General features: G+C 34.5%; 1 protein-coding gene across 5 annotated transcripts in view; it reads left to right on the forward strand.

Moving 5' to 3' along the window:
* FANCL (FA complementation group L) overlaps positions 1-21608 on the forward strand; it is an 84960-nt gene that overhangs the window by 58575 nt on the left and 4777 nt on the right. For all 5 annotated transcript variants that reach the window (XM_086701057.1, XM_086701058.1, XM_086701059.1 and 2 more), the window contains one exon: positions 17838-17988. In XM_086701057.1, coding sequence (XP_086557183.1) covers positions 17838-17988 — 151 coding nt within the window. The remainder of the gene's footprint in view (positions 1-17837; positions 17989-21608) is intronic.

Consider the following 21608-nt stretch of genomic DNA (forward strand, 5'->3'; position numbering starts at 1 on the left):
CTATTGTTAGTAAAGGTGGAAAGATAATTCAGTGTGGAGGAAAGCCTGTCTTTTCAATAAATGGGGCTGAAACAATTTGCTATATGCAAAAGATGAACTTCAATCTGTATACAAAAATTAACTCCAAGTGGATTATGAACTTAATGTAAAACCTAAGGCAGTGAAACTTCTGGAACCACAAAGAACAGCTTTGGAACTTCCGGATTTCTTAATTTTTTTAATGTCTGTTTATTTTTGAGAGAGACAGAGCACAAATGGGAGAGGGGCAGATGGATGGAGACATAGAATCTGAGGCAGGTTCCAGGCTCTGAGCTGTCAGCACAGAACCCAATGAGGGGCTCGAACTCACGAACTGCGAGATCGTGACCTGAGCCGAAGTCAGACACTTAACGAACTAAGCCACCCAGGCACCCCTGGGATTTCTTAATATAACACCCAAAGTGAGATCCATATAAGAACAAATTGATAAATTGGATTTAATCAAAGTTAAAATTTTCTTTTCTTGAAAAATACTGTTAAAAGACTGAAAAGACAGGCCACAGACTAAGACAGAATATTTGCGAATTACTTATCTGATAATGGACTTCTATTTAGAATATGTAATGAGTTTTCAAAGCTCAATAATAAGACAACAACCCAAAATGAGCTGACTTTTTTTATAGACATGTATTTTGGATACTTCAGAGATCTCCCTTTTGTTATCATTAAAATTTTATATAAATTGATTTTGTGAGGAAATTTTTTTAAAAATATATTTATTTACCTTTTAGGGAATTGCCCATGTGTCCCTTCCTTTGTTGGCAAATGGCTAGGAATCCGGTGATTCTTGCTCCCTCTTTCACTTCCATTGCATTCACTTTTTACTTGGCCATATCCCTTCAGTCAGCTGCAGACAAAACCCCTCACCTCAACTCTACCACTGCTTTGTTCTTTGTCCCAGGGCTTTTCTAATGCCAGGACCAAGGGTGCCTAGAGGAGCATCCATGTATACATGCAAATCTGGAAGTGTGAGAATTATCCCTTTTAGGGCAACTTGACCATTCGAGAACAGAGGCCAGTGAATAAATGTTTTGAGCTCCCATTTTGGGGCACTGATTCTGAGCTTTCTCTACAACTCACAGGGCCAACCGTTGACCACAGTGACCAGCTTGACAGTACACCCTGATTTTGGCTTTCTGTCCTATTTCACTTTTCCCAGCACCCCCTCCCTCTCAGTCCCTAAGATTATTGCCAATAGCCTATGTACACATAAGCTCTTGTCTCAGAGTTTGCTTTTCTGGGGAGACCCCAAGCTCAAATTATCCTTGCATATATCACTTACTGTTACAGCTACAGATAAAGATGATGTAGAATAAGGGTCCAAATGTACCAATCATCCTTATGGCCCAGGAATTTACCTTCTTAAAAATCATTGCTTTTAGCTTATTTGATTTTTCTTTTTTTCAAAGATTGAACAAAACCTATGCAACTATGTATGACCTTCTAAGCAATATAACTTGACAGGCCTTCTTTAAAATCAATTTATAAATCAAAGACTACACTAGTTTGTTTTCAGGTGATGTCCTTGCTCCTACAAAATTTCTAGGAGCAATCCCAGTTGCTATCAGCTTCCTTGACTTGTCACCACCACTTGGAAATTTTTATGTGACTTGTGTATAGCAGTGGGCCATAGGCACTAACTTCTTAGCTTGTACTTGTACTTAATTTCGTAGAATGTAAAAAAAAAAAAAAAAATCCTCAGTATATAAGTAATAGGTACTAGCATGCCTTGAAAAGGGTTTAGACTTAAGCATACAGACAATTCATGAGTGGACAATAACACTGTGGAAAACAGATCATTGATTTCTTTCTCTAAAAGTACATTGTCTAGTCCTAGAGCTAATTAGAACATTTTTATCTACCTCCCTGTTCATTGGCTATGCTTCATAAGAAAATATGGGACCATTTAAGGTTTTTAGAATGATATAATCTAGTCTTCTGATGGTTTATTTTATTTATTAAACATGAACTATATATAATAACCAAGTTGACCTTTCTGTGCTCAAATAAATATCAAGGCACTTGATTCATGCACATCCTCTAGCAATAAAAGTGGGCAAGCATTGCTAACTGTGTTTTAGCGTAAAACTAGTCAGGAAATAGAATAAGCCTTTTAGGTTTTTGTTGTGTTTTGTTTTTCTAATTATTTTAATGTTTATTTTTGAGAGAGAGAGAGAGAGAGAAACAGAGCATGACTGGGGGAGGAGCAGAAAGAGAGCCACAGAATCTGAAGCAGGCTCCAGGCTCTGCTGTCAGCACAGAGCCTGACACCGGGCTCGAACCCACGAACCATGAGATTATGACCTGAGCCAAAGTCGGACGCTCAACTGACTGAACTACCCATGTGCCCCATCTTTTAGTTTTTTTGTAAGGCATCTGTAGACCTTTGACCAGACAAACTTTCTATTGGTTCATGAGCTCAAGGTTTAAATACCAAATCTATCACACTGAACAGACTGCTTGCTTAGTGCAGTGCAGGGATCCCACATATAGATCTTCCCACTGAGAAGTCCACACACAGAACAGTCTAGGTATTCTGATTTCAGTGCAGAAAATTTCATTAAGTGACTGAGGTGAACTTAATATTAGATTGATCTCTTATTATCTTTATGCCTGCTCTTTTCAAATTTTGTCGAGATGCCTATTTTTTCCTACTTTTTTCTTGAGATTAATACATTCTTGTTATTTTCTGACCTTTGGTTTTCACACAGGAAGATTGGACTCCATACCAGAGAATATCTCCCCTGTTAACTTAGCTCTTGTGTTCCCTGTGCATGTAATGTTATAAATGTAGTTTTCCAATTTCCAGTGTTGGGTATGTGCCTTTTTTTCTGTTAAAGTTTTACCCCACATGAAAATAAACAGACTGCAAGATAGTGTGGTTGGTATGCCTCAACATGGGCCCTTGCTGCCAATCTTTGGAGCAAGTAGAGTATAGAATGTACTCTTCCCACCTTGTTTTATATTTTCTAGCTTTCTCAGGATTTCTTTTTTTTTTTTCTTTTTTTCTTTTTAACGTTTTAAGGACAAGGGGTTGTTTAGCATCCTGTCTTCTCCTTTCTCCTACCACAGCAAGGTTAAAGCGTTGGGTTTCTGCATCATTATTTTTGTTACTGGGAACTTAAGGCTCTTGCGTGTGTGTGTTTATGGGATTTTTGTTGTTTGTGCTTTTGCTTTTGTTTTTTGCTGCTTATTTCTGTTGTCTTTCTTCCCTAGTTTTTTCCCATCTTATGTCTTTGTTCCTCTATTTCATTTCCTTTTAATCATGGTATTATATATGTGTTCAAAAAAAAAAAAAAGGCATTTTCCTTTGATTAGTAAATTAATCCCTTGCGGTATTCTGGGTATAATTTTCGGATCTTTGCCATGTTATAGTTATGTAATTGCTTTTCTATTCCTGCTAGAAATTTGTGGTTCTTAGCCTATTCCAAAACCTTTGAGTTTTTGGAAGACTGATTTTTTTCTTTTATATTAGAAAATAATAGTGTTATGTAATGCATCATGGACTTCTCTTCTTGAATACATGGGAATAAAAGATATACTGTAGTCCAAATAGTTTGATTCTGGTATGAAAGTTCTTTTGATTAAAAAGGAAATGATTATGTTCAGGCATATAAGTTGTTCATATTTAATGGTTATATTTCTATATAATTTGAGTGAGAAAATCTGTTTGTAAACACGAGTTGGAAATAATGGGTGTATGTTGTAGTAATTGGCATCTTGAAAGATAGGTACTTTTTAATTTTTTTTTTAATTTAATGTTTATTCTTAGAGAGAGCATGAGTGAGGAAGGGGCAGAGTCAGAGAAGGACACAGAATCTGAGGCAGGCTCCAGGCTCTTAACTGTCAGCACAGAGCCCAACGTGGAGCTCGAACTCACTAGCTGTCAGATCATGACCTGAGCCGAAGTCAGACACTTAACTGACTGAGCCACCCAGGAGCCCCAGGAAAGATAGGTACTTTTAAGTGGACAGAATTACCTATGGATTTTCAAATAGTTATTGAGTTCTTGGCTACTAGAGCTGGAAGTCACCTTAGAAGTTATCTACTGCACACCCATATTTATAGATGCAGTGTTAAGGCTTTAAGTTGCTGAGTATGTCTTGATCAAATACTTTGTTACCATCAAGATGATAGCTGAGACCTCATTGTGTACTGGATGCTCTTATCTTTGTATCAGAGATCCCAACATAGATCTGACACATAGTTGAAATATAAGTTTCATTAAATTAAGGGTTATGTATCTTTTCACTATACTGTGCACATCATGAAATGAAAGGATGGCTAACAGACCGTTTATTTTTATTTTTACATACGCTTTTTTATGATTGTAAAAGTAATACATATTATAGGTAATATGGAGAAGTACAAGAAGAAAATAAAAATTGTCGTAAAAAGGATTAAAACTACATTAGAGACTGTTGAAACATGGGAACAAAGTCGTTGGAGCCAAATCAGAATAAAACCACTGTGGATAATTCTGGAATAGATTAAAGGCATGCATGATGGTCTTGTATGATCTACAAGATGCTCACCTCTTCAGTGAGGTTTTAAAATAAAACAGTAACTAATAACAGGAGTGTTGTAAGAGAGAAGCTAACCTGTGGACTGAGCTATCTCAGCTTTGAAGGAAGAATTGCTCTGGTAAAAGCAGACCCCCGTCTAGTACACCTCATTTTTCTCATCGTCTTCTAATTCATCTCTTCTCTTTCTCTTACCTGAAGTGTTGCACTTAGAGAAGTTATGTGTAAACTTACGAGGTTGAGTATTTTTTATTTGATCATGTGTATTCTTTTCTTTGGGGAATTATCTCTTCATCCCCCCTTTTTTAAAAATTCCTATATACTTTTTTTTTTTTTTTTTACTGATTTTTCCATAACCTTTTTATATCAAGAGTATTGATACTTTAATACAATAGGTATTTTTCAGTTTACTGTTTTTGTTCATGAGCTGTGAACTTCTCCAGATCAAGGACTATATGACTGTAATAATGTCTATCAATTTTTAAACATATATGCTAATCAGTCAAGCATTTTACACACATTATCTCACTCAAGTTTTGTAAGGATTAACACTATTTCCATGTTGTAGAAGCTAAGTGAGATTAATTTGCTGAGAAAGATGCAGCTAGCATTAAGAGGACGGAGCTAGGAATGAGACTCAAGATTTGACTACCAAGTCCGTCATCTTAACATGTTGTGTTGTATCTCATATTTCTTTAGATCAACCCATGTCTACGATAGACCATAACTCTTAGTAGACATGTTTTGTACATTGGCTGGATTGAATTATTAACACATAACTCATTTTGTATATTATTTGCTTATTTAATTTTGTATAATTCGGTGTGCTGTAAATGAGAACATACATTCTTTTGCTTCTTTTATTTACTGAAGTGTAGTTGACACACACATTAGTTTCACCTGTACAACATGGTGCTTCAAAAGGCTATACTTGGTGCTGTGCTCACCACGGGTGTAGCACCAGCTGTCACCATAAAGTGTCATTACGGTACCGTTGACTGTACTTCCTGTGCTGTACCTTGATCACCATGACTTATTCATTCCATAACTGGAAGCCTGTGTCTCCTACTCTTCTTCCCTGTTTGCCCTTCCCGCAAACTTCCCTTCCCTCTGGCAACCACCAGTTCTCTGTATTTATGGATCTGTGTCTGCTTTTTGTTTATGTGTTTGTTTTGCTTTTTAGATTCCACATTTAAGTGAAATCATATAATATTTGTCTCTCTCTGCATTCAGTTCTTAACCCAGATACCTTATGAAATATGGTTACAAATTGATTGTTCTAAGTTGAAGTTAAAACTTTTTCCATAGTTCTAATTTTATAAAATGTGTTCATTTTTACAAATTTATTGTATACCTTCCTAAATCCCAAAATTATGATTAAAATGTTATTTAAAAACAGCAAATTAAAATTATGATGTAAATGTTCTTAAGGATGCTATTTTCCTCATAAACTGGGCCACTTGAATTTTTTTTTAAGTTTTATTTATTTTGGGAGAGAGACAGCATGAGCATGGAAGGGGCAGACAGAGAGGAGATAGAATCTCAAGCAGACTCCGTGCTTTTAGCCCAGAGCCCGAGGTGGGTTTGATCTCATAAACCGTGAGATCATGACCTGAGCTGAAATCAAGAGTCACGTGCTTAACCAGGTGCCCCAAATCTTTTGTTAATTGAACTGTACCATACAGTGTTATATTAGTTTCAGGTGTAGAACATACTGATTTGACAATTCTATATATTACTCAATGTTTACCATGATAAATGTGGTCCGTCTGTCTTCATACAATGTTATTACGGTATTATTGACTGCATTCCCTATGCTGTACTTTTCATCTTCGTGACCTATTTTTTAACAGGAAGTTTGGGCTTCTTAATCCCCTTTATCTGTTTCACCTCTCACCACCCCCCCACACCAGTTTATTCTCTATATTTGAGTTTTTTGTTTGTTTTTTAGATTCTACATAAAATGAGATCATAAGGTATTTGTTTTGGATTCATTTCACTTAGCTTAATACCCTCTAGGTTCATCCATATTGTTACAAAGGTCAAGATCTTACCCTTTTTATGGCTGCATAATATTCCATTGTGTGTTATGTATGCACATAGAAACCCCACATCTCCTGTATCCATTCATTTATCAGTGGACACTTGGGTTGCTTTCATATTTTGCCTGCCATAAGTAATGCTGCAACCAACAGGGGGGTGCATATATCTTTTTGAATTAATTTTTTTCTATTCTTTGGGTAGTGGAATTCAGTGGAATTCAGTAGTGGAATTACTGAATCATATGTTTTTATTTTTAATTTTTTTGAGGAGCTGATACACTGATTTCCACAGGGGCTGCACCAGTTTACATTCTCACCAACAGTATACAGGGATTCATTTTTTCCATATCCTCACCAACATTGTGATTTCTTTTTTTGATTCTAGTCATTCTGATAGATGTAGGCTGATTAATCACTGTGGTTTTGATTTGCATTTCACTGATATGACTAACGATGTCAAATATCTTTTCATGTGTTTGGTGGCCATCTGTAGGTCTTCTTTGGAAACATGTCTATTCAGGTCCTCTGCCCATTTTCTGATTGTTTTTTTGTTTGTGTTTTGGTGTTTAGGAGTGTAAGTTCTTTATATATTTTGGATATTAACCTCTTATTGGATGTATTATTGCCAGTATATTTTCCCATTCATCAGGTTTCCTTTTTGTTTTGTTGATAGTTTCCTTCACTGTGCAAAACCTTTTCCTTTTGGTATAGTCCTAGAAATTTTTTTTGCTTTCATTTTTCTTGCCTAGGGAGTCACATTTAGAAAAATGCTGCTAAGGCTGATATTAGAGATTTCTTCCTATTGTTTCTTCCAGGATTTTTGTGGTTTCAGGTTTCACATTTAGGTCTTTAATCAATTTTTTTTAATTTTATTTTTGAGAGAGAGAGAGACAGAGTGCTAGTGGGGAAGGGGCAGAGAGAGAGGGAGACAGAGAATCTAAAGCAGGCTCCAAGCTGTCAGCACTCTATGCTGACATGGGACTAACTCACGAACTGCAGGATCATGACCTGAGCTGAAGTTTGAGGCTTCACTGACTGAGCCATCCAGGCGTCCCAGGTCTTTAATCCATTTTGAGTTTTCTTTTGTGTGTGGTATAAGAAAGTGGTTCAGTTTCATTTTTTTGCATGTAGCTGTCCAGTTTTCCCAGCACCATTGATTGAAGATACAGTCTTCTTTCCATTGTATATTCTTGCCTCCTTTGCCATAGGTTGACCACATAGGCATGGGCTTAATTTGGGCTCTTTATTCTGTTCCGTTGATCTGTGTGTCTATTTTTGTGCCAGTACCATACTGTTTTAATTACCACATATGATTGTAGCGTATCTTGGGATTATGACACCTTCAGTTTTGTTCATTTTTCTCAAAATTTCTTTGGCTATTACAGGTCCTCTGTCCTTCCACACAAATTTTAGTATTTGTTCTAGTTCTGTGAAAAATGCTGTTGGTATTTTGATGGGATTGTATTGAATCTATAGATTGCTTTGGGTAGTATGGACATTTCAACAGTATTAATTCTAATCCATGAGCATGGAACATCTATTTGTTTTTGTCATCTTCAGTTTCTTTCATTAGTGTTTTATAGTTTTCAGGGTACAGCAGCAGGTCTTTCACCTTCTCGATTAAGTTTATCCCTGGGTTTTTAATTTTTTTGGTGTAATTGTAAATGATATTGTTTTCTTAGTTTCTGTATATTGATTTTGTATCCTGTAATTTATCAGTTCTAATAGTTTTTTGGTGGAGTCTTTAGGGTTTTCTATGTGTAGGATCATGTCATCTGCAAGGAGTGACAGTTTTACTTCATCCTTACCAATTTTATATGGCTTTTAATTCTTTTCCTTTTCTGATTGCTGCAGCTAGGACTTCCAGTACTATATTAACTAAAAGTGGTAAGAGTGGACACTTGTCGTGTTTCTGATCTTAGGAGAAAAGCTCTCTTTTTCACCATTGAGTATGATGCTGTCTGTGAGTTTGTGACATATGGCCATTATTATGTTGAGATATGTTTCCTTTAAATTCACTTTGTTGAGAATTTTTATCATAAATGGATGTCAGAAGCCTTTGTCACATGCTTTTCTGCATCTTATTGAGATGATCATATGATTTTTACCCTTTCTCTTATTAATGTGATGTATCACATTGATTTTTGAGTTTTGAACTACCTTGCATCCTAAAGTAATTCCTACTTAATCACGGTGAATGATTTTTTTTAATGTTTTGTTGAATTTGGTTTAATATTTTTTGAGGACTTTTAGTCTGTGTTCATCTGAGATATTGGCCTGCAATTTCCTCTTTTTGTAGTGTTTTTGTCTGGTGTTGGTATCAGGGTAATGCTGGCCTTATAGAATGAATTTGGAAGCTTCTCTTTCTCTTCTGTTTTTTGAGATAGTTTGAGACGATTAGGATATTAACTCTTCTTTAAATGTTTGGTAGTGTTTAACAGTGAATCTGTCTTGTCCTGAACCTTTGTTTGTTAGGAGTTTTGTGAATGTCAATTCAATTTTATTAGTAATAACTGGTATGTTCAAATTTTGTATTTCTTTATGACTCAGTCTTGGAAGATTATGTGTTTCTAGGAATTTATCCATTTCTTTTTTAAAAATTTATTTGGGGGAGAGTGCAAGTGGGGGAGGGGCAGAAAGACAGCTTGACAGCTCTGTGCTGACAGTCTGGCAGCAGGGAGCCTGATGTGGGGTCAGACTCAACAACCATGAGATCATGACCTGAGCTGAAGTCTGACGCTTAACCTACTGAGCCACTCAGGTGCCCTGGAATTTATTCATTTCTTCCAGGTTATCCCATTTGTTGGCATTTAGTTTTACATAATATTCTTTTAATCCTTTGTATTTTTGTAGTGTCAGTTATTATTTCTTCTCCTTCATTTCTCATTTTAATTGTATGAGTCCTCTCTTTTTCTTGATTAGTCTGGCTAAAGGTTTATCAATTTCGTTTATATTTTCAAAGAATAAGTTCCTGGTCCTATTGCTCTTTTCTATTTTTTTAATCTCGATTTCATTTATTTCTGCTCCAACCTTTATCCTTTTCTTTTTTCTAGCTTTGGGCATTATTTTTCTGTGTCTAGCTATTTTAAGTGTAAAGTTGTTTGAGATTTTTCTTGATTTCTTGAGGTAGACCCGTATTGCTATAAATTTCCCTCTTAGAACAGCTTTTGCTGCATCCCAAAGATTTTGAACCATTGTGTTTTCATTTTTCTCCATATGTTTTTTTAATTTCCTCTTTGATTTTTGGTTGACTCATTTATTGTTTAGTGGCATGTTTTTTAGCCTTGATGCATATTACGTTCATTTCGGACTTTTTCTTGTAATTGATTTCTAGTTTCACACTATAGTGGTTGGAAAAGATGCTTGATATGGTTTCAGTTTTCTTAAATTTATTGAAACTTGTGTTGTGGCCTAACATGTGATCTGTTCTTTAGGAATTTCTATATGCACTTGAAAAAGAATGTGTACTTTGCTGTTTCTGAATGGAGTGTTTTGTATATAAATGTGAGGTCCATCTGGTTGAATGTGTCATTTAAAGTCACTGTTTCCTTGTTGAATTTTTTTTCTCTTGATGACCTATCCTTTGATGCTAGTGAGGTGTTCAAGTCCTCTACTTGTATTACCATCAGTTTCTCCTTTCTTGTATGTTAATATTTGCTTTATATTTTTAAGTGTTCCAATGTTGGGTGCATAGACACTTCCAGTTGGACTGTTCCTTTTGTCATTATGCCCTTCTTTGTCTCTTGCTACAAGAATTGTTTAAATCTTTTAGAAATATGATTCTGTAAGTGTCGGACTATGACAAGGATGGCTATTCTTCATTGTTCTATCGTTGTTTCTTAACTTTGTACATTAGAATCATTTGGGGATCTTTTAGAAGTCCAAATGCCAAGGCTGCATTGAACCAAGATTAATTAAAAAGTAATGACTGACAATGGACTGTAGATATTAGTGTTCAATTTCCCTAGGTGATTACAATATAATGTTAGTTGTATAGAAAGTTACAGGTATTGATACTATTTCTATTCTTTGTTTTTTGTATCTGTAGTTGAAATAAGTGCTAAATTTTACTTAAAGAAAATAAAGATGTATTTTTTTTAACCCAAACTTCTGATTCTCTGGTTAAGAATATCTGTTACAGACTTTTCAAAGATTATAACTTGCCTTATACAGTGAGCTTCTTGTCTAGGAAGACCTATTCTTATTTTGTTTTGGAGAGGGTCTAAATATGTTATCTAAATATGTAGCTGTAAAGAATTAAATGTTATTGAATATTTGAAAAAAATGAAAATTTAGTCTAACCTAATTCAACAAACTTAACTTTCTCAGTTACAATGAATAATTTACACATTATGTAATTATCCCTCCCCACCCCCCCATTATTTTATTATAAATTTTAAAACCCACAAAACATTGAAAGAGTTTATGGTGAGTATATTCCTATATCCACCACTTAGATTCTACAGTTAATATTCACTATTCTGGCTTCGTCACTTACCTTTCCATTTGTGCATCTCTCCATTCATCAGTGTATCTGAGTTTTGGTGCCTTTCAAAATATTTTGCAGGTGTCTGAGATCTTTCTCCAAAATACTTCAGTATGCCTGCATTAACTAGAATTTAGGTCTTGGTAAAATTTGGAAACAATTAAATGAATAATCCTAAGTGTAGCATAAGTTTCTGTGAATGAATATACTCATGCAGTCCATTTTCAAGATGCAGAACATTACCATTATCTTGGCTCTTTTATCTCTTCCCAGTAAATACTATTGTATTGATTTTTCTGAACCATGCCTTATTTATGTCTGTACCAGATTTAATATAAATAGAAGTGGACACTGTGTTCTCTTTGTAGATAGCCTCATTTCACCTGGCATATTTTTGAAATTCATCCATGTTGTGACATGTGTCACAATTTTTATTTTGTTTATTCCCGAGTAGTAGTCCATTACATGAATATACTGGAGTTTATTCTATCTTTTATTAATGGACATTTGGACTTGTACTGATTTTTTGCTCTTTGAATAAAACTGTTCTGAATGTTCTTGTATAAGTCCTACTATGGGCATATCTTTTCACTTCTGTTGGAGTGGAATTGCTAGGTCTTAAGATAGGAATAGATTTAGTTTTTACAGAAGGTGTCTGATCTTTTCAAAAGTGGTTATGCCATTTTACATGCTCAGCAGCATATGAGAGTTTAGGTTGTTTACATCTTCACTGACATTTGATATTTTATTTTAATGTTACCTCTTAATATTCGTATTCTTACTTTTTCCTGAGTTTTTCTTTGATTCAATTTTAAATTTATTTTGCACATTGCAAATTTGCCTACCCCCCACCTCAAAAAGTCCCCCCAAACCTTAAAATGGTAGCTTTGGTGAGATGGGAAACTACCTTGGTAGTTCATTCAGTTGAGCATGTGACTCGATTTTGGCTCAGGTCTTGGCCCTGAGGTCATGGGATTGAGGCCACCTCAGGCTCTGTGCTGAGCCTGGAGCCTCCTTGGAATTCTCTCTGTCTTTGTCTCTCTCTGTCCCTTCCCCCCACTCACACGCTCTAAAATAAAATAAAAAAAGAACTTGGCAATTTTTATTTTTGAACATTTTTTAGAAAACTTGCAAAATATTTAACTTTGTTACTAATTTAGGTCATATTATAGTGCACTCTTTTGGCATTTATGATGTATATAGAATATTTAATGACGTTGTTAGAAATAGGATTTATAAATGTTTCTTTTTCAATTTCAGTAGGGAAATCAATTTGGAGTAAGAGTTTGTGAATGATAAGCAGTTAGAGAAAAATCTGTTAGTTTTTCAGATAGCTTACTGATGTAATAGTTTTAATGTCTACCTCTTAAGTTCATTGAAATTTCTAAGATTAATGTTTGTGTCCCACTTTTCACCTTTTTTGGCTTTTTTTAATCTACCTCATGTGACTAGCAAAATCTGATGATGACTTTTAGGATTTAAAATTTAGTACTTCTGTAATTACCAACTGACTTCTAGTTTCAGGGTTATTGTTGTATTTTTTCTTACTGCCATTTTCTCTGGATCTTTCATTTTCTGTTCAAAATGCAGAATTAGTTTTAAGTAGAACTGTGTTAAGTAGAACCCCGTTTACAGTCAGGCATGCCAGAAGTGGACATTACTCCTTTCAAATGTAGGATGTCACTGTGAAAATACTGTGTGGCTATTTTGGTTTTTGGTTAACTTTTCTTGGGTTTACAGTGAAATAGGTAATTATAGATTTTAAAAATATAGATCTAGTTACAAATGGAGAGAAAGGAAAGAGACATTATGGTACTGACTTTGGAAAAGAAGAGTCTTTTGAACAAATGGTATTGAGAAATAGGATATCCACATGAAAAAGGGAAATTGGACCCTTACCTTGCATTTGTACACAAAAACTAACTCAAAATAAAAACTTAAATATAAGACCTGAAAGTATAAAACTCCTAGTAGAAACAAAGGGGGAATACTTCTTGACATTAGTCTTGATAATGATCTGTTGATTATGACACCAATAGCAATGACAACAAAGCAAAAAGAGACAAGTGGGACTGTATCAAACTAAGGGACTTCCTGCACAATAAAGGAAACAATTGGCAGGATGAAAAGGCATCCTATAGAGTTGACGATAATACTTGAAAACAATGTATCTGATAAGGGGTTAACATCCAAAATACATAAGAAACCTCTCAGCAGCAAAAAAACAAATAACCTGGTTAGAAAATGGGCAAAGGACTTGAACAGATACTTTTTCAAAGATGACCTACACATCGCCAACAGAGATACGAAAAGATGTTCAACTTCATTAATTATCAAGGAAATGCAAATCAAAACTAAAATGAGATACCACCGTACAACTGTTAGGATGGCTATTGAAAACAAACCAAAAAAACGGGGTGACTGAGTGCCTCATTCAGTTAAGCATCTGACTTCAGCTCAGGTTATGATCTCACGGTTCATGAGTTTGGGCCCCACGTCGGGCTCTGTACCGACAGCTGAGTCTGGAGCCTGCTTCAGATTCTGTGTCTCCCTCTCTCTCTGCCTGTCCCCAGTTCGCACTCTGTCTCTGTCTCTCTCTCCCTCAAAAATAAACAAATGTTAAAATTAAAAAAAAAAAAAAAAGTGAAATAAATGCCAAGTGTTACAGGATGTGGAGAAATTGGAACCATGTATGTACACTATTGGTGGGAGTATAAAATGGTATGGCAACAATGGAAAACAGTGTGGATGTTCCTCCAAAAAGTAAGTAATATAACTGCTGTATGACCTAGCAATCCCACTTCTGAGTATATATCCAGAAGGGCTAAAATCAGAATCTCAAAGAGCTACCTGTACCTCCATGTTCATTATAGTGTTATCACAATAGCAAAGAGACAGGAAAAAATCCCAGTGTCTATCAACAAATGAATGTGATATGTAAGAAAAGATAGTATATACAGACAGCCTGAAAGGAGAAAATCCTGCCAGTTGCAAAAATACAGATGAATCTAGAGGACATTATGCCAACTGAAATAAACCAGTCACAGCAGGACAAATATTGCATGTTTCTAACATGAAGTATCTAACTTAGTCAAACTCACACATACAGAGACTACAGTAGTGGTTGCCAGGGGTCTGGAAGGTGGAGGAAGGGTGGAGTTGTTCAGTGCGTGTAAAGTTTCAGCTCTGGTAGATGAACAAATTCTAGAGATGTACTGTACAACATAATGCTTATGCTTAACAATACAGTATTGTGCATTTCAAAACTTGAGAGGGTAGACAGAGCTTATGTTAAGTCCCCGCTGAAAACCCCCTGAAAAAGACACGAGGAACCTTTGGGGAAGTGTTGGGTAGGTTTATTACTTTGATTGTGATGATGGTATCAGGTTGTATCGCACATGCTCATATTCATCAACTTGTACACATTAAATATGTGCAGTTCTTTGTATATCCCTTACATCTGAGTAAAGCTATTAAAAAATCAACGTACTGTCCAGCAATTGGATTATTGTATATGTATCTGATGATCAATATCTTATTATAAACAAAGAAACTATAGTATCACATCTGCAGAATACAAAAATCAATATAATTGCAGTGTAAATAATGAGTTTTAGGAGACTGTGACTAAAGGAAGAAAATTTAGTTACAAGGTTGTTTTAGTGATCTAGTTAACTAGTAATCTGTGCTTAGATTTCTGGTTTGCACAATAGGGCAGGTAGTATCCCCTGTCACCTGGGGGGTGGGGGGCGTGGACCTAGGAGGGTTGGATTTCTCTGGGAAGATCATGAGATCAGGGTGGAGCATTAAGTCTGTTAGCAGTGTGGAGATTATCTATATAGTGATGGTTGAGCAGTTCTGGAGTTGTCTGTTTGGCCTAAAGAAATTTGGGAATGATCATGTATAGAGAGGGTGCTTACTGAAGCTTGGAGTAGTAAATATACCCATGGAAAGTATTTCAATTTACTCTGTGTAAACATATCTATGTATACATGTTAAACAATGTTAATTGAAAGCCACGATAAAGAACTGTGGTTTTAATCAGTAACATAAAACATAATTTGCAAACTACTTGTAAATAACGGTAGCCTTAATAAATAGAATGATGAAGGTCATAAATGATTATTTTTATATCAAGTAGTTGACTTCAATTTACTTAAACAAATATTTATTGAATAGCTTTTGGAGTTTGTGTTGCTGTCATAAGTGGTGGTATTACAAAGAAAAAATATCACTGAGAACTGCACTTAAGTTGTTTTGTTATAAACCAGGAAGTGGTAGTATCAGGTGTACAGAATACAAATACCAACTTAATTGCAATATAAATAATGGGAGTTAGGGGAATATGACTAGAAGGGGAAAAACCAGTTAGAAGGTTGTTTTAAATGGTTTTATGAGGCACACTGATATGTTCAGTGTTACATTTTAGATAGGGTACTCCGCAGTAGGGTATTAGAAGATAGTGATGGCATGTCTGGATATGGAAACAAGAAAAAAGGGGGTTATTTTATATACTTTTTACTGTCCTCTGCAAGGACTTGTTTATTTTTTTAAGGGGGTTATCCTAATAGTACATAAAAATATTAGGGTAAATAGAGTTATCAAGAAATTTGCTAAAAATAGAATCAGGTCTTTAGTTAATGAATTTATCAGGTGTAAAAAACAATCTGCAGGGATCCCAGCTGGTTTCTTGTTTGCATAGCTAAAGAATTGTGGCACATTTAATGAAAGAGGAGATAAAGTGCAGCCCATAGTAAAGTCAAAACAAAACTTGGAAGTTTGGTTTCTGATTTCCGGATTCTGGCATCTAAATTTATAGATAAGTATGGCACATTGGAAGAGAACAGGTGTGCTAAAAGGGATCCTAAAAGGTTATTTGCAGGTATTAAGCTCTCGTTACTACTCTTACTTTTTTCCCCTGTGTATAGAAGGTTAGAAGAGTTGAAACTAGCTTTGTGAAACTGAGCCATGAAATCATCTAAGTGTGAACCCTGACTGAAGTGATGGGATGAAATGGGTTTTCCTTAAGTACATATGAGTACAAAATATACCTTTAAGGAAGTGAGTACTTCCTTTTCATCTCACTCATGGTATACTGTATTCTTGCATTGTTGTCTTGTATCTGTTTTTGGATAAATAATGTTGGTAGAATTTCCAGTAATTTTTGTAAAATGTGTTTTGCTTATTTGAAACAATAAGATCCTTAATTCTTAAACTTTTAGTTTTGATGGCTTTTTATATAAAATATTCAGTAAGTATTGGTATCATTTAAACATACTACTTTATGAGAAACTCTTTACTTCAGTTGAAAGTAATTATAAATTGAGTTTTAAAATCAGTAATGGCTTTAGTTCTTATCATTAGTGAAAATGTATTTAAGTTAATTCCCATAGAATATTGTCTGAAATAACTGAATTCAGACGTTGGCTAAAAGTTTAGCCTCAGAAGAAATTTTAAACCTAGTCTATAATATTGTATTCCATATTTGAAAATAGAATCTTAAAAGAAATAATAAATCTTAAAAGTTCTCATCACAAGGGAAGAAAAAAATTCTCAAAACTTTATAGTGTGACAGACTTATTGTGATTGTTTTACGGTGTATACAAATGAATTATGCTGTACACCCGAGACTAATATGATATACGTTGATTTTTTACCTCAAAAAAAAAAAAAAAGAACCTCATAGAATTCACAGATGCCTTCCTAGTAATGAATAGTCTCTATTAAATCCAGTGCTTCTGGATTTATATCAGTATTTGGCAGTGCTTAGATGCTCCGCACAGTACCTGTGTGTGAGAAAAGACATTTCTAGGGATGACATATGTAAAGTTTCATTACAAGCATTAACAGATAAACATTTGCAATTGATTATGATAATAGGGAACACTACTTTCAGCCCCAATTAAACATTATTCCCCTCCTACCAAAAGATGCATTATTCTCATTAATAGATCTATATTACAAAAAAAATGTACTCCATTATTATTTGAATTTAATCAATAAAAACCTTGTAGAGAAAATATATGTAGAACCTTTTTATACTCTTTGCCTAATTAAGTCTGTAAAGTTAATGTGTAATCAAATTACAAGTGGTGCTGCATTTAACTTGATAACTGCACAAACTAGATACTTGACAACTTTCATACTAAAATTGTATAGACTCTATGCTCAATATGTATATAGTATATTCATTAAGAAAGTACACACATGTCATCTTGTATTAGTAGTTACTATTCTATAAATACAGTACAGAATACATCATAATAAAAATAAATATGATCTTTAAAAAGCAATTCCTGGGGCACCTGGGTGGCTCAGTCGGTTAAGCATCTGACTTTGGCTCAGGTAATGATCTCATGGTTCATGAGTTCGAGCCCCACATTGGGCTCTGTGCTGACAGCTCAGAACCTGATGCCTCCTTCAGATTCTGTCTCTCTCTCTTTCTCTGCCCCTCTCCTGCTTGTGATCTCTCTCAAAAATAAACAAACATTAAAAAATTAAAAAAAAAATAAACTATTCCTGGTAAGATGCACAGTCCCAATGACAGGCAAAAAATTCTATTAATGCTAATGGACGTGAAGAGCTATGAAGCAGGGACAGTTAGTTGACTCTTGTTTACTAGGGTAGTTTTAGCTGAAGTGAAACAGAGCTTAAAATTTCTAAATTGAATGATATTTTAAGTGAAAAATTATCTGTTGTTGATACGAGTGTCATGCAACTTACTCTGCTTTTATCTGTCTTTCACAGAGCTCTTTAATAAGCATTTACGGTCAGTTTTTGGCAGCCTTAGAATCACTGAAAGCATTCTGGGATGTTACGGATGAAATCGACGAGAAGACTTGGGTACTGGAGCCAGAAAAACCTACACGGAGTGCAACAGCACGCAGGATTGCACTGGGTAGGGAAAAGGGATTAAGGAGGCTTTTTGTTTGTTTAGATGTTGGATTATACTTTGTATTACTAAGGAAAATGGAGCTCAAGAGGACATTGGACCCTTAGGTGAGACTTTTTTTGCATGAAGTCAACTATTTAAGCTCTGATTTAGCCCTGTGTATTTGAATGTAAATATTTCAGGAGAAAGGGCAAGTACTAAGGTGTTTCATTATAAAAGGTGATGATCCAATGGCAGTATCATTCAGAGATCCTGTATAATCAGCTGTTAAGTAGCTCAGAAGTAGTGGAACCGGTTTTTCAGAACTTCCATTATTTGGGAAAAGAAACTGTTAGAAATAGGGGCACCTGGGTGGCTCAAGTCGGTTAAGTGTTGGACGTCAGCTTAGGTCATGATTGTACAGTTTGTGAGTGCAAGCCCCGCACTGGGCTCTGTGCTGACCGCTCAGAGCCTGGAGCCTACTTTGGGTTCTGTCCCCCTCTCTCTCTCTGCCCCTCCCTCACTCATGCTCTGTCTTTCTCCTTCAAAATTAAATAAACATTAAGAAAAAAAAATTTTTTTTTTTTTAAAAAGAAACTGTTAGAAATAATGAAATCTTCATCCATGAAACTAGACAAGATTAATATCAACAGATCTGGGAATATTTTCTGATGAACTTTAGAGGATGAAAGGATCTGAAGTGGGCCATACATGCCATTGAAGAGTAAACAGGAAGCACAAAATAATAATTAAATATATTTTAAGTATTTACTATAAATATATGTGACATTAATGAATAAGATGTGGTACAACTGTGAATACCCCTGCAACATTACCATATTCTTTATTATAAAATTACTGTTTTATGTATTTTCATTATGAGCAAGCCATATATGAAGTCAGTTTTGAGTTCAGCCTCTCCAGATTTTAGATGTTTTAAACTATGTTTCAGTTCACAGTAAATAGTGTAGTTAGGTGATTATATGATATCTATTTGTGTCTTCCCTTCTCTCTTTTTTTTTTTTAGCCTAAATAAATATATTGTTAAAAGACATATGTTCTGAAAGATATTATGAAATTCTGTTGTGAGTCCTATCCACATTAGCAATTTTTATGGTTTCTCCCCAGGCATAATAGATTATCTGGGAGAAAATAAGTAACATGTAATTATGAGAAAAGGAAGATACCGTTGTATAGCAGTTGTACAAATAGTATTGTTACTTAGTCTAAAAAGTTTAATCCATATTTAATTTTGAATAGTTGACCAAATAATGGTATATTTGTGAACAAATAGATATTAAGAATGAAAATAGTTTCTTCAAAATAGTGTAGTAATTTATTTTCTTCATAGCCCCATGTAAATAATTATTTTAATTAGGTAATGATTAAATATACTTTTATTATATATCTCATTGTTCAGCATAAACAACCTGCTTTTTAGTCACTTTCTCTGTATTTACCTATAGCTCTTTTTTATCCCCTTTCAGGCACTGATATGCCTTTTGAAGACCAAGTTTTCAGCAAACTAATTGAGATATATTAAATAATATACTCATTATTAAGTGAAGCCATTAGTATATGACATAGCTAAAGGCTAATATGGGATTTGTGTTCATGGTAAAGAATGTATAAGCAAATGAGATTATAGCACTTTTATGTTTTATATATCATTTTTACTTGATTACCTTTTTGTCAGATCTGTAATAATTGTGTTCATATTGTTGTCAACCTTAACCAAAAGTTAATGTTATGGTGTGTAGAATTTATTAAGTCCTTTTTACTGTAAAAATAAAATCCAAATACCCTTATACAATTATACTATGTGCCTTTAAAAGTAAAACTTCTGAAATCCATACAATATTCCAGTATAGATAGAACTTATGAAAGAATCTAGTGCCAAGTAGAAATAGATTTTTCTTAGATCCTGTAAACTAGGTTAGTTGTTTGTTATTAAACGAACAGTTTCAGTTTAATGTGAATTGAGTCCGTTGTTGAAGTGGAAAGCTTCACAATGAGCAAAAGAATTCAGAAAATGTTTTTTAAAAATCTTTAAATTCCAGTTGACATAAAATGTAATTTTGGTTTCAGGGGTACAATATAGTGATTCAACAGTTCCATGTTACTCAGTGATCATCAAGATAAGTTTTGATTTGTATTTTCCTGATGAAGAGTGATGTTGACCATGTGTCCATTGGCTATCTGCATGTCTTCTTGGGAAAAATGTCTGTTCGTGTCCTCTGTCCATTTCTTAACTGCATTATTCATTTTTGCAATGTTGAGTTTTATAAGTTCTTTATAGATTTTGGATACTAACCCTTTCTCAGATATGTCATTTGCAAATATCTTCTCCCAGTTTGTAGGTTGCCTTTTCGTTTTGTTGACCATTTCCTTTGCTGTGCAGAAGCTTTTTATTTTGCTGAAGTCCCAATAGTTTATTTTTGCTTTTGTGTCCCTTACCTCAGGAGACATCTCTAGAAAGAAGTTGCTACAGCCACCGTCAAAGGGATGTTCTCCTCTAGGATTTTTATGGTTTTAGTTCTCACATTTATTTAGGTCTTTCATCCATTTGGAATTTACTTTTATGTTTGGTGTAAGAAATAGTCCAGTTTTTCCAACACCATTTGTTGAAGAGATTGTCTTTTTCCCAATGGATATTATTTCCTGCTTTGTCGAAGATTAATTGACCATATAGTTATGGGTTTATTTCTGAGTATTCTGTTTTGTTCCATTGATGTATATTTTGTGCCAGTACTACACTGTTTCGATCACTACAACTTTGTAATATAATTTGAAGTCTGGAATAGTGATACCTCCAGCTTTGCTTTTCTTTTTCAAGGTTGCTTTGGCTATTCAGGGTCTTTTCTGGCTCCATACAAATATCAGGGTTGTTTTTCTAACTCTGTGTAAAATGCTAATGGTAGTTTGACAGGGATTGCATATTACATGTGTAGATTGCTTTAGGTAATAAAGACATTTTAGCAATATTCATTTTTCTAACCTATGAGCATGGAGTGTCTTTCCATTTTTTTGTATCACTGTTTCCCTTCATCAGTGTTGTATAGTTTTCAGAGCAGAGGTCTTTCACCTCTTTGGTTGGGTTTATTCCTAGGTATCTTTTTTTTTTTTTTTTTTTTTTGGTGTAGTTGTAAGTGGGATTGATTTCTTAATTTCTCTTTCTGCTGCTTCATTTTTAGCGTATAGAAATGCAACAGATTTCTGTATGTTGATTTTGTATCCTGTGACTTTACTGAATTCATATATAAGTTCTAGCAGTTTTTTAGAGGAGTCTTTTGGGTTTTCTCTATGGAGTATCAGACAGTTTTACTTCCTTGCTGATTTGGATACCTGATATAAGTGAGATGTTAAAATTCCCTGCTATTACTGTGTTATTACCAATTAGTTCCTTTATGTTTGTTATTGTTTTATATATTTGGGTGCTTTCATGTTGGGTGCATAGATATTTACAATTGTTAGATATTCTCGTTGGATTGTCCCCTTTATTATGATATAGTGCCCTTCTTCATCTCTTGTTATGGTCTTTGGCTTAAAGTCTAGTTTGTCCAGTATAAGTATTGCTACTCTGGCTTTCTTTTGACATCCATTTGTGTAGTAAATATTTCTCTTTAAGTCTAAAATGAGTCTCTTGT

The sequence above is a fragment of the Puma concolor genome, chromosome A3 (genome assembly GCF_028749965.1).
Source record: "Puma concolor isolate L17-30 chromosome A3, mPumCon1.1.hap2, whole genome shotgun sequence".
NCBI lineage: Eukaryota > Metazoa > Chordata > Mammalia > Carnivora > Felidae > Puma > Puma concolor.